The 14,555-nt window shown below is 44.8% G+C and overlaps 1 protein-coding gene across 12 annotated transcripts in view; it reads right to left on the reverse strand.

Annotated features, from left to right (window-relative positions):
• Positions 1 to 10: 10 nt before the first annotated feature.
• Positions 11 to 14,555, reverse strand: part of Sgms2 (sphingomyelin synthase 2) — an 83,095-nt gene continuing 68,550 nt past the window's right edge. For all 12 annotated transcript variants that reach the window (XM_031375544.1, XM_031375540.1, XM_031375539.1 and 9 more), the window contains 3 exons: positions 9,273 to 9,426; positions 3,412 to 3,578; positions 11 to 2,165 (listed from right to left, as the gene is read on the reverse strand). In XM_031375544.1, coding sequence (XP_031231404.1) covers positions 1,962 to 2,165; positions 3,412 to 3,578; positions 9,273 to 9,426 — 525 coding nt within the window. In that variant the 3' untranslated portion in view covers positions 11 to 1,961. The remainder of the gene's footprint in view (positions 2,166 to 3,411; positions 3,579 to 9,272; positions 9,427 to 14,555) is intronic.

A 14,555-nucleotide genomic window follows, 5' to 3' on the forward strand; every position in this document is an offset into this window, starting at 1 on the left:
TTTTTGATAGCCTGGTTTACTTGACTAAATGCAAGGTTTACTGTTTGAAGGGTTCCCAACAATCAACATAAAATGTACTAATGTTTAAGCATTTTCCTTGGTTGAAGAACCGTGGAGACTCCTAGCCACAGCTGGATAAGGCTCTCGGGTGTTTTGTTTCAATGAGAGACTCACAGAGCAAAGCCCAGGCTTCATCACCAAATGATTCTCTCTTAATCAGACCCAGGAGGTAAACTAGTGTTCGGAGCAAAACATGTTGTTCCAACACAAAGCTGAGGAGATGAACACGTGAGAAGTTGTACAGAATTGTCTAGTACAAGGTAAACTGGGTATGCATTTATTATTGGCTTACTTGATAAAAATACTAGAAAGAAAAATCCCTGCATTTCAAAGTCTGCCAAAGATGTTTAGGGTCTCTGCTCTCGTGAGGCTAGCCAGATTTAAATCTTACTCTAGTGTCTTTGGATTTAGCGCCCTGTCCTTTACCTGCCCAGTAACACAGAAAAAGAGACGCTCTGAAACACATACACAGAATTATAGCACCAGAAGACAGTGGCCCTTCTGAACAGATCTGTCTTGTGCTTTTTTCCTCCAAGCAATTTAAAGTTTAATTCTGAATAATCAAGGCTGACTAGCTTACAGGGATGAACTCAGGGATGTTCTCTATCCCATACCCATGTGAATGGAACCGCCTCTTCCACTGGCTCTCTCCTCCCTCTGCATCTATGCTGTGAAACCTTAGAACTTTTTCTAGAAGTTCCACAAACTAATCTTCCAGTGGATATCAATCAAGGCAAGGACTACGATGTCCCAGCACTGAGTAACGTTCTAACGGAATCAGATGTTCTTAAATCCATCAGATCTTAGAGACCCATCTTTTCACATTAAGATACAGTTGTCCCCCATTCCTATGTGGCTATAGTTGAGAGCTGATGCCAGGGGCATGTTCAAGGGCAGCACCATGTGTTATGTGCACAGGGTGACGTGAATCGCTCAGTGGTGGTGTGACCTAAGGAGCCCTTCAGGAGGATCTTGATGAAAGGCAGGGAAAACAGTAAACCTTCAGGATCCATCTTGCATTTCCTGCGATGCAAGATATTAACAAAAAAGAAAAACTATTTTCATGGAAGGTGCCTAAATGTTTCCAATAAGAAACACACCACGGCAGGGCCCAAGCCAGCGAGGGAGCGCAAGCTTGTTCTCCGATGTGAGCTTATGTTCACATGTATGTTTTCAGCCTGTACTGGTGCGGTTAACAAGCCTCGTGCTCCAGGCGGGCAACATCTAATGTGTGTAGCAGAAAAAGCCCAGTGCTTCCTAGGTATCTGCCACAGATACTTGAAAGTGAAAAAATCCCCACACAGGGAGTGGGTGGGGGAATAATCCATGGGTGTGTCACTTTCACATGCCCTTGCAATACTCTTTCTTTAAAAACTAAAATTACCAGGTTAAAAAAAAAGTAAAAGTCATGCATAGTGCTTGGGGTGGGGGGTCGGGGATCCTAATTACTTGACCCACCTGTGGGTTGCCCTTACTAAGCTCCTTGGTGCAAGCCCGCTGCCATCAACTGACTGTATTTACACAGTGGCTATATATATCCAGACATTTTATTCAAAACGTTAGCAAACTCTTCTGACCTTGAAGGGAGAAAAAAAGCAATCTGGAAAGAACGTGGACGTGAAGGAAGGCGAGCAAGTGAGAGGCTTAGCATGGTCGTGGCCACCTCTTCAGAACTCCAGCTCGGGGGCTTTGTCATCAATGAATGAACTGCTGCAGGAAAATATATGTTTCTTGGGATGAATAAAAAAAAGCCAAAAGGTAATACTTCATCGCTCCAATCTTTTGCATAAAATTTGGTCCACTTCATTTTACCAGTCAGTTCTCTGAAAATAAATATAAAGCTGCGCCTTTGGTTACAGCACGGACTCTTTTGGTGTAAAAGTGGCTGCTGGGTCAGCAGCTCAGGTAGACTTCTCATTATCCTCCCCAATCTTCTGGACCCGTGAATACTTTTTGCAGGATGATTTGAAGCAGCCAGGAGGCCAGGACAGCGGCCAGGAAAAGCAGCAAGGAATGGAGCCTTGCACATTCTTCTCAAAAAAATAGAAGATGGGGAACCACCAAGCCCGAGACAAGAAATTCGTCTGGGAAGAGACCTTCAAGTTCTGGAAAGGGCAAAATTAGACAAGGCATTGTTTAAGAATGCGGTTTTGATTTCTCAATTAAATGACCTTTTTATTTTTTTATTTTGCTTTGTTTTGTTAGTGGTCACTTAGCAAGTAAGCAGAGGTGACATCCTGTGGCAGTAACTAAAGCCCTGCCTCTTCCCCAGCTCTATCTTGACCTTGGCCCCCAGGTCCTGCCCTCTGTGATTCATGAAACCTCTGCCTGCAGTCCCCCAAGGAGGCGGCTCAGGAATAGACGTGGTGTTCAACAGAAGTGCTTTCACGATGTGCTGTGGTCAGATATAAGGGCCAAGGTGGAGTGAAAGAACTCAGAAGGCTGAACATGTTCAAGGAGAAAAAGATGGAGATTCTGGTTGAGGTGTCAGGAAGCCTCTAGATTGATGTGTACCATCAGAGTGATCCGAGTACCACAGAGTGAGCCACTGAGCAATGAAATGAAATAAAGAGATCCACAGAAAGGGCAATTGTCAGTGGACACCCAGGGTTCTGTGTAGATCTCTCAGCAATGATAGATCTATTACATATAGATTTTAGACACGCACACTCACGTGCACACACACACACACATAAACATACCCTGCATCACCATGGTACACAGACCAACAGTACTACCAAAGCTAGAAGAGCCTTTGGTGGTGGAGGTGGGGTATATGTGGTGCGGATGAAGGGGCAACCTTGGGCTTAAAGGGAGAGTATAAGAAAAATGAAGATGCTTCCCTGGAAGGGCGGTGGGGTAGGGCGACATTTGAGTAAACACTGTAGGAATGAATGGGTAAATAATGGGGGCCCATCCTAGAACAGAAAAGAGAAGGAAAGAGAGAGGCACTGCTGATCACCCCAAAATATAAGCTGTGAGCCAAGGGGCTTTTATTACCAAGCTGCACCCTAATGCTTCTACAGAGAGGATTCCTAAGTTTTCAGTTAGTGTATATAGCACTTCAATTCCAGTTTAAACCAGCTGAACTGGCAAGGCATGCTGTGTGTAATTTTATAGCCTTAGTAATCCTCACATAGCATGTATGCATGTGAAGTTCTCTGTTGTTACCACTGCTTTGAAAATAAGCAGCAGTAAGTTTAACTGAAGTGACCAAACCATACAGCTGGGTGTCAACAACAGTCTGTCCCATGAAGAGAGCTAGACACACACATACACACACACACACACACACACACACACACACACACACACACACACACGTCCATCAAAGTGGTCCGCTGCTCTCACCTTTTCGTTGGCCATGGAATGGTACCACCAGAACAACCGTGTTGTGATATAATAAGCGATGATGACATCGACAGTATAGTGTTCATGCGCTACGAGAATGCAGACGATTCCAGCAGCGCTCAGCAGCCAGCAGACTAGGTGATACCACCAGAAGTGACGAGGCGAATCTGCATCATGAGAGAGCAGGGTCAGCAAGCTTCCAGAGATGGATGGACAGACACACGGATGGACTGAATAACTGGCTGTCCAACTGAGGGTGCTGGGGATGGACCCCAGGGTCTTATGCATGCTAAGAAAATGTTCTCCCTCTGAGCTATATCTTACAATTGCCCCAGTCGCCTCAAGCAGATGAGTTAAGACTACTCTGTTAATGAGCTGCCTCGGTTCTCCCAGGTAGAGAGAGGGCGGAGGGGATCCTGTTAGCAGGTACAACAGTCACTTTCAGGGGGTTGATGGGCAATGAGATGATATTCTAGGGCTTGCCTACCTTCAACAATCTATTTAATAATAAGGAAAATAATAGAATTATTAGGTTGGTTGGAATTGGCTCATCCTAGCTCGCAGACATGACCCCACTGGAGAGAGATAGTAAGGGCCAGAAGAGAAGGTCTATGGAAATACGAGGGATGGAATTAGAAAGCAGGAATAGTTTGCTGTCTTAAGCTTGCTTTTATTTCTTCATGTGTGTATCTGTGGTGGGGAACATCACTGTGGCAAGCAAGATTTGAATCTGGGCAATTTTATACTACCAGCACTGATGGCATGGTACAGCTCTCTAGTGGAAAGCTCTGGCCTCTTGGCCCTCCAAGTGTAGAAGTTCAGCCTCTTGCTGAGGCTACTCTACCAAGCAATTCACACCACTGACCAACTGGGAGAGAACTGTGGCACGCATGGGGATAACGTGATCACAACCCCCAACACCTTTTGTATCTAAGTGTTCATGACAGACCTGGCCCGGACAGTCTACCCCTGGTTACCTGGCCATCTGGCACTGTTCCCTTTCTTTCTGTTTTAAATCTTTACTGGCTCCCACCCAATAAAAGATTAATGATCTAATAAACTGAAATCAATTTCATGTTAAACATTGTTTACATTCATAACGACATACATGCTCAAGTGTAAAAGAATAGCTGAAGAGCAAAGGGTACAAGGCCGCAGACTATGGCCTGAACCAGTATTGTTTGTACATGGTGTGGTTCTTGGTAAGACAGTTCCAGTTCTGTGTAGTACAACCAATTTAAGCTTATCTCCAACTAGTTTACAGATAAATGGGACTCAGACTTATGATTAGTCTATTTGGCTTTGAAAATTACTGGTGGGCAACTCCTACTCTAATCTTCTAATGGTTGGCCTGCCTGCCTCCTCAGAGGTGTGCCCCAGACACTTGCTGTTTCTCCTGGCTATGTGCTCATGGTCCCTCTCATCCATCTTCCCCTTCTTTCCTCTCTCTCCTCCAACCAGCTCACTCCAGATCCACCACCCTCTAATCCCTCCAGTAATTTCCTGTGGCCAATGTTATTTAACCAGTAGTTTTAAATCAAGGAACAAGGTTTGCACAACAAATCTTGTAAATGTGATAAGTCACCCATAGGTCTAGACCTTCCACATAGAATTTAGCATTGCAATGCATAAGGACAAACTAAACCTCAACAGTTGTGTGGGTCCCAAGTTGAACCATAAACCTGTGTTGTACTCTCTCATTTTGGGTTGTTCCCCATCAGTTCTTAATTATGTCATCCTGCTCCTACATTCTCCAAGATAACTCATGGAATCCTAGGGTTGACAAGCCAGAAGAGGCCCCATGGGACCCGGTGCAGCCCAGTGGCTATTGCATTAGGATACTGAAAAAGGAGGCCAACCTGACCAAGATGGAGGCCTCGTTTAAATGTCCTCTCAGTCCTCCTGGCCCCTGCCCTCCTGAAGTTTCAATCTGACCTACTTTTCTATATGTAGGCTGTTGGGGACTTATTAACAGCCCAAGGTGTTTGCATCTGCATCATGAATCAGCAGTCGAGCTAAAATGGGCAAGCAGAAGTGATGTGCCAATGGCTGTTTTACTACTGGTGGCATTGAAAATGGTTTTTTTTTCCCAAGGAATTCTGGGAAGCCCTCACGTGTTCTTTATGAAAATGCACTTTATATGATGCTACACTGAGACTAAAACCCCACTGTCCTCTCTCTACCCACCATGAATAAGACTTTTGTTTGTTTTATTTTTTGTTTTTGTTTTTGCTGCTATTTATTGTTTTGAGAAAATGTCTCACTATGTAACCCAGGCTAGCCTTAAACTAATAATCCTCCTGCTTCAGAGTCTTCAGACCTGAGACTACCCACATCCAGCCAGGAGAGGCTGTTTTGAAATCAAAATGGCCAGTGGGAATCCTGTTTGTTTGCTCATTCTAACTAGAGGGATGACATCAAGTAAAGAAATGTCAACAAAGGGTACTCATTTGTCTGTGTGAGATATCCGGTGGAGCTGGCATGAAATGGACTCATGTCAGTGGCAAGCACTAAGAAAATCCACTGATGATAAGGAGAGACATATAGTATTAACAACCATGGCTGAAGGCTGCAGGCACGATTTTTAAAGAACCCAGGCTCCAGCCAGCATATTGGTACAATACAACCTTTCATGTTAACCCCTGACATGGTCCTGCTCCAGGATGCTCTCCCAACTGAATTTAAATGCACTTTCAACAAGAGTGTTAGCAAGGAAAGCGCTCGGAATGATAGGAAGGCAGGAGAGTGATAACATACAGACAGTACCTCTTCTAGGGACTACCAGAGCCATGGCTTCCTCAGGGAAACAAGCCAAGCATGACTCAAGACGGCGGCTACAGGGCAGGGGCAAACACACAGCTCCTGTTTCCAATGAGGGCCAGAGCTATGGCTGAACTTACATTAGGTAGGACAGATCTGGTATTTTATTTGGCATCAAAAGTTATTGGGAAAAAATATAATTCTTCCTATGCCATGTGTAAACTTAATACAACTTTAAAAAAAATCATGCCATGGGAAGAAAGTCTCTCTGTATTGTAAACATGTTCAATTACAACTTGCTTCTTTACTTCTCTGAAGGGAAAGGAAGAATGACATGAATGAGCCCTGTTTATCAATCAGTTGACTACTCTTAGACAATCCTGTTAGATCAGACAATGGACTTCTTTCTTTTTTGCTTCCTTCTTTGTGTGTGTGTGTGTGTGTAGCATGTGTGTATATGCTCATGTGTGTATATGCGCAGGCTGGAGAGGTCAAGTGAGTTCCTCAGCTGTTCTTCGCCTTATTGTTTAAATTTGAGACACGGTCTCTTGCCAAATTTGAAGCTCACTATGGGGTTTGAATAGGCATGCCCCCCACAGACTCATATATTTGAATGCTTGGCCCATAGAGGCACTATTAGGTGAAGTGGCCTCGTGGGTGTAGGTGTGGCCTAGTTGGAAGAGTGTTATCATGGAGGAGGGCTTTGAGGCTTATATATGCTCAAGCAACACCCAGTGTAGCACACAGTCTCCTCTCATCATCTTTGGATCAAGTTCTAGAACTCTTGGCTCCTCCAGCACCATCTTCCTGCATGCTGCCATGCTTGCCACCATGATGATAATGGACTAAACCTCTGAAACAGTAAGCCAGCTCCAATGATATGTCATGTCACTTGCTCTTTAGATATTGACTAATCTAATACTATGTTTCCTGGGACGTCTTCTCTTCACTACTTCATGGTTTTCTGCCTTTACTATGACATGCAACTCCTGAATGCCCATCTTCTGTAAGCCTCCTAGGATCTACAGATTGGAGAGTGTGCCGCTGGCCTAGAAAAAGATGGACCTTCTATGGATGGAATATCCTTGGGCAAAAGTTAAAACCAGAACCATAAAGAAAATGCTGCCATAACTAATCCAGAACCATAAAGAATATGCTGCCATAACTAATCATTATATATCAGAACTGTGGCATCCCATTTAGTGAGGAGTCCCTGGGGCTTGTGAAGAGATGAGGTAGCCTATCCCCCAATACACTGTAGTGTGCATGGACACAAGGGATAGATACAGAAACCCCCTGGGCTTTTAATGCCAGGGTGATAACAACCCCATAAACAGCTAAACCTGTCTGGATTAGCAAAAAGCAAAAGAGGAGGGGAAAGCAAGAGGTGGGGGGCCCCTTGGATGCAGGTCTGTGCCTGTCACAGTCTGAATGAGAATAGCCCTCACAGGCTCACGTGTTTGAATGCTTGATGCTATTCAGGAAGGACTAGGGGTGTGGCCTTGTTGGAGGAAGTATGTCACTGGGGATGGGCTTTGAGGTTTCAAAAGCCCATGCCTTCTTTTTTTTTTTTTTTTTTTTAACTTTTTATTATTATACATAAGTACATTGTAGCTGACTTCAGATGCACCAGAAGAGGGTATGGTGGTTGTGAGCCATCATGTGGTTGCTGGGATTTGAACTCAGGACCTTTGGAAGGTCAGTCAGTGCTCATATCTGCTGAGCCATCTCGCCAGCCCTAAGCCCATGCCTTCTTTGTTAGCTTTCTCTGTGCTTTGTGGTTGTTGTTTCAACATGCGAGCTCTCAGCCATGGCTCCAGTGGCCATGCTTGCCCACTGCCATGCTCCCAACCATGGTGGTCATGGATTCTACTCGCTCTCTGAAACTGTACAGCCCCAATTGAACTCTTTCTTTCATGAATTGCTTTGGCCATGGGGGTCTCTTCACAATGACAGAAAAGTGTAAATAAGACAATGCCCAAAGCTCTTTTGTCCGTGATAAGCAAGGATAATGGAGAGAAACTTCTGGATACATAGGGAACAGGGCATTTTGGAACAGGAAACAGTGATGTGAACATGGATGATGCAGCTTCGGCATCCACAGGATGGAGGGCATGGGCTTGGGAAGCCACACGAAAGGACCTGCTAGGCAGTTAGAGCCATTCCAGCCCTTTAGTCAACAAGACACTGTTTCATCAGTAAACACCACTGGGAAGAACTCAGGGCTCAAAAGGGCTGTGAGTTCCAGGCTAGCCTGCACTGTACGACAAGATCTCATTTCAAGAAGCAAACACCTACCAGTCAATTTGGAAGAGTTAACTACTAGAAACATAAAACAGCAAACTACTACAAAATAAAAGGGCTTTACATAATGGGAACTCAGTGTATCTATACAGAAAGAGATTTCAATTTCTTGCCCCCGTTTCCTAAGGAGGAGATAGGATCTTCCACAAGATGCCCTAATGATGCAGAGGAGCCTGGGAATGATCACATTGGAATTAAGTAGGAGAAGGGATGTGGGTAAACTTGAGGGGATATACATTGTAGAACACAAGGACCCTTGTCCTTGTTTTTAGAATGTACTGGCCTCTTAACAACACATTTATCCTTTCATTTTTTTCTTACTTCATCCAAAAATTTGGAGAAAGAGTCTCCAAATTATAAATTATAAAATTATAAATTATAAAGTCTCACTTTATAGCTCTGGCTAGCCTAGAACTCACTATATAGACCAGGCTGGCCTTGAATTCAAACTCTCCCTGTGTCTCCCTCTCAAGTTCTGGGATTACAAGTGTGCATGCCATGCTTGACCTGTCCCGATATTAAAAACTCGGTGCTTTGAGAAGTAAGTACTAGGGAAGAAGGGAGAGGTTGAGGGCATGCTCCATGCTAGGAAGAAAAACCCACAACAAGACTTTACCCTTTAGGCTTCAGGCCACAAATGACTAGGTGAATGATAAAGTGCGTGCATGCACCAAGTGTATACATCCTTCTCTCCCCTAACTGTCAATCCCAGCAGCACAGGGATCCCATCCCTGTCAAGAACCAGTGACCCCGCACACCACAGCAGTCAACCCAGGGAGGAACGAGTGGTTACTTACATTCTTTGATGAACAAGTAAGTAAGTGTCAGCACAACAGTATGACCGCTGAAGAGGAAGTCTCCACACAGGATGTGTGATCCCGTGATAGACAATCCACCGCCAGAAATCAGCCGGAGAATCCGTTGTATTTTTGCCTGAGAGTCTCCATTGAGCTAAGTGACAGAAGACACAGGGGGAAGCTGACGAGATGCTCAAAACCATGTTTCAGTTAAAAAAGTCACCAGGCTGTGATGTTTATCTTCTTTTTAAAAATTTCCTTGTAGCATAGAAAGTCAAAAAAAATCTTCCAAGAGGAAACTCCTAGGTAAAACCTAGGTTCGACTCATTATGTTGGTTGGGGTTTATTGATGGGCTTTAAATTATTCATTATGTTACTAATAATGTGTTTTAGTGGTGTTGTGTCCTTGGGCAAAGCTTTTAAAAATATTAATAACCAATGACTTCACCACTACGTGCTAAAAAGCAGAACAGAGCTACTTTGTTTCCTTTTGACAGAAGGACGGGAAGATTTGGGACCATTACCGTCAGACTAAGCTGTATACTGCAGCTATTAGTACCCTGTGCTAAGTGGGTAACATCAGGTGGGCATGCAGCCCTGTTAGTATCTGCTGGTAAGACGGTTACAAGAAACTCACCTCATAATTGAAATAGGGTTGGAAGGGACAGACTAGGGATTCAAAGCTTTCAAAGGGCTTTCAAAACTTCAACTGGGGAAATATATCCCAAGGGATCTTATGCTACACAGGAGTCAAGGGTACAGAAGCCTCTCTAACCACAATGTTGTCATAAGAAACAGTGACAGGCCAGGGCAAGAGTGTCAGGCAGTGGTTAAAAAAGATGTGTCTCCTATGAAAATTGAAGCATGCAAGCAAGAGTGAGTTAGAATATGAGGCATGGAAACTTAGGAGAGAACTGGAGGGCTGGATGGAGAGTTCTGGGACCCCTAATACAGAAAAGTCAGCGTAGGCTGTCTGAACTAGTACTCGTGAAGACATCGCGTGATGGTCTACATGAAAGACACACACAGAAGGACTGGTACCGAGCAGTCATCTGTGACCTTGGGGACAGGTTTGTGACATGTCTTCAATGTATTCAGCTCTGCTACTTCTGAGCCCTGGTTCTTGAAGTGAGCCAGTCCAGCCATACCAGTGATAAGGGTGGCAGGTGGGTCAAAGACTGTCATGTCTGGACACATGATTATAATGGAGAGTATACTCAGATGGGGAGAGCCTAAAGCAGATAGAATGGCGCCCCACCCAGTCCAGTAAGGCACCACATCCATCCAGAATCTTTGCCTAAAACATCTCCCTTGAGGGGATCAGAAAATGCCCTGATTTAAAACATACTCCTGACCTATCACAGAATGCTACCTGGTTACTCAAGAGACCCGTGTGAGAAGGCAAGCATACCACAGTTGCTGGTGCTTAGTTGTTGGTGCTACACAGAAATGACTCAAAACAGAACTAATACAGAGAGGGCCTGAAGGCTTCTAAGACATTTTGCTTTAATGTTGGCTTCAAGCAGGCCTAGGTGGTAAAACCAAAATGAGTCGCCAGGAGAGGACAGTCCTACTATGATGCAGGTAAGCGTCCCTCATGTGATTAAAGATTACTTCCAGGGTATCGAGGTGGTGCTATTAGGAGACAGGTAATAAGTGCCAGCTAGTGACACAAGCCTTTGATCCCAGCACTTATACTATGGAGGCAGAGGCAGGTAGATCTCTGTGAGTTCAAGGCCAACCTGTGGTGGGGGGAGACAGAGATGGAGGGAGGGAGCGGGGGCAGGTTAAACTATGGGACCTTATGGGATGTCTTAGGCTACCTGTGGTGAACCTCAAAGGTCAGGGGACCCTTTTCTTCCTGTCTCTCTTCTTCCTGGCTCCCAATGAGACCATTTGCTTTGGTACTCATTTATATGTTGCCTTCTCACAGGCCTGAAGGGTAGTGAAGTAGACCTTCCCAAAGTGTAAGCTAAAGTTAGTTATCCTAGACGTTATGCTAAAGTGGAGAAAAAAAATGAATAATCCAGTCCGCAAGACTGCCAAGTAACAGGTGACTGGTCCCACCTAGAAAGGAGCTCTGGAGTCAGGAGGGTGTGCCCTTGACGAAGCCAACAGGCCTGTTGACAGATCACATGACTGAGTTCAGGCCTCCTCAAAAAGGCATTCGGTCAACTATATCATAAAAAGCACTCTGCCCTTGACATCAAAGATACAATACGGCTATTGGCTCTATCAGCAGCCCATCCTCCTCTTCCTGCTATGGTACAAAGTCCGCCCACGATGAGAAGAAGTAAAAAGGTCAGCCACGATGCCCAAGCACTGCATCCCCAGACTGAAAGGATGTATTCCCCTTCATTTCATCTCCGCCCACCTGTCTCAACTCCACTTCTCTGAAAGCAGGGACACTTGAAATTATTAGTCTCTCTCTACTTGGGGTCAGATTCCTTCAGGTCTAAGTAAAGGGGGCTCCTAGGTAACATGCTGTGTTCCCTCTTCGTCCAGCAGGGTTGGCATATGACAGTCCCCACCCTTGCCCCATATACAGTTTACTCTGAGGTCTCGGTTATTCATAGTCAACTACAGCCTGAAAATATTAAGTGGAAAGCTCCCCTCAAGAAATAATTTAAGTTTTCTTTCTGTTTTTAAGTTTCAACTAACTTTTATTATAGTACATTAATATTTCCCCTTATATTATCATTAGTCTTTTTTAACTGTTTAACTGTGCCTAGTTTATAAATTTAATCAGACATACATATTTGATTACATATATATGTACATACATGCATACATACACACATACATACACACACATAGGGAAACTGTATACATAGTTCAGTGCTATCTGCAGGTTCAGACATCCACTGGGCATCTTGGGATGCACCTCCTGTGGAAACAGGAGACACTGCAGGTGGATTTCTGGTGGCCTTTGGTTGGATACAGTTATTGACTAGAGAAACAGACTCTTTCCTGTTAGTTATGTTTGTTTGTTTGTTTATTTGAGTGTACGTGTAAGACACACACACACACACACACACACACACAGAGAGAGAGAGAGAGAGACAGAGAGACAGAGACAGAGACAGAGACAGAGAGGCAGAGACAGAGAGAGAGAGAGAGAGACAGAGACAGAGAGAGAGAGAGAGAGAGAGGCATATGCCCATGTGGAGTTGGGTGTTGGTCCTCTCCTTCTAACATTTGGGTCCTGTGGGTCCTGGGGATCAAACTCAGTTCACTGGTCTTGGCAGCAAATGCCTTTACATGCTAAGCTATCTAACTGGCTCACTCTGTTAACTTCTCCTTCTTCTCCTTTTCTCCTCCTTCTCCTCTTCCTCCTCCTCCTCCTCCTCTTCCTCCTCCTTCTCCTTCTTCTTTTTTCTGAGACAGGGTTTCTCTGTGTAGCCCTAGCTGTCCTGGAACTCACTCTGTAGACCAGGCTGGCCTTGAACTCAGAAATCCGCCTGCCTCTGCCTCCCAAGTGCTGGGATTAAAGGCGTGTGTCACTACTGCCTGGCCTCTGTTAACTTCTTATCCCTTAAACCCAACCACTGGTAATCCTGAGATGCTTTGAAAATGCTAAACACAACTTCAGAAGAAGAAAAGAGGGAAATCATAGGGCATGGCTGGGCAGGGAGGGAAGATAGTGAGTGCTGGGACTGAAGGACAACCTTGATGATCTTCCCTAGGCCTAGTAGTCACCACACATCACATAACACTATTTATCTTCATTTCCTTGTTCCCAGATGTCAGTCTATGCAGCTGGCTGTCAGATGTAAAATTGAAGTTTCAGAAGCCTAAGAAAGAGCATCCATCAAAACACCTACATTCATAGCTCCCCCACCTCATTCTTAAGGATTCCTCCAACTGTGACTCCCATAGGCTACTTCCCATAAAAATCAAGCAGGTACAGAGCAGTCCAAGGTGGCTGCAGAAACCTGACCCTCACCACTGTCCTTCCATTAAGAAAAGCTCTTTGGCCCACAGCTAGACAATTTGCAGAGAGTGAGAGACCTTGGAACACTCAGCCCTAAATGTCTCCATCAAATCCCTCCTCTCAAGGCTCAGGGAGCCATTCAGAAGAGGAGGCAGGAAGAGTGTAAGAGCCAGAGGGATGGAGGACACCAAGGGACAGGCCCTTCTGAACATGGCAGGAATGATGCGTGTATGAACGCACAGAGACTGAGCTGACACATGGGACCTGTACCTGTCTGACCCAGATAATGTCCTAGAGCTGAAAGGAGAAATGGACACATGCCCCTACCCTAACCCAGAAGCCATCTCTGACTGATAACCACGTGCAAATAAAGATTTAGTCTCTTCCAGGAACAAACTACTCATAAGGGTAGGCTGCGTGCCCAGCAGTGCGTGCCTAAGGAACTCAAGGGCATCTTTGGATCAAGGGCATCTTTCCTGTCTCATAATGTCCTGTTCAGAGTTAAATTCAGTCATTCTCTCTTTCCTTCCCTCCCTCCCTCCTTCCCTCCCTCCCTCCCTCCCTTCCTCTTTCCCTCCCTCCCTCTTCTCCCCTCTCTCTCTTCCCCTCTCCCTCCCTCTCTCCCCCTCCCTCCCTCTCTCTCCCCCTTCTCTCTCTTCCCCTCTCCCCCCCATCTCTCTACCCCTACATGCTCTCTGTGTATATATTGTGACTTCCTGTTTTATGGGACTCTCGAGTGTTCAAGCAAGTGGTTCTCTGTGTCTATATCTGTTTCTTGTGCCTTTTCTTGGGCCCTTTTCCTTCTGTTTGTTTATTTTGTCCTATTCTGTTGTGTCTGGTTTTGTCTTATCATATTATATTATATTTTTATTCCCTAGAAGCATGTTTGTTTTCCAATGAGAGACAGAAAGGGGGTAGATATGGAGGGGGGGTGGAAATGGAAAGGGTTGAGGAAGGGGCTATATAAAAAGAAAATATATTATCAATAAAATAAAAAACATAATATCCATGTAGAAAATTTTCAATTAATGAAAGAGGGAAAAAAGACTTAAAAAGAAGAAAAAGAAAAGCCCTTTGGCCGTCTTTAGGCATGATGAGGGAGGGAAAGCTAGCCCAAAGGTTTCCATGGGAAACAAACACTACATAGTCACTGTCACTATATAGTCACTGTCACTATATAGTCATTGTCACTATACCAAATAAGTTAGAAAAATGACATCATTTTACAACCAAGCCAACTTTCCAACTTTCACCTAGACACACATTGAAGAAAACAGACATTCTGGCTGTAAACCTAAGCCCCCCTCCCTCTCTCCCCCCCTCCCTCTCCCTCTCTCCCTCTCCCTCTC

This window comes from Mastomys coucha, unplaced genomic scaffold (assembly GCF_008632895.1).
Source record: "Mastomys coucha isolate ucsf_1 unplaced genomic scaffold, UCSF_Mcou_1 pScaffold16, whole genome shotgun sequence".
In the NCBI taxonomy this organism is placed as follows: domain Eukaryota; kingdom Metazoa; phylum Chordata; class Mammalia; order Rodentia; family Muridae; genus Mastomys; species Mastomys coucha.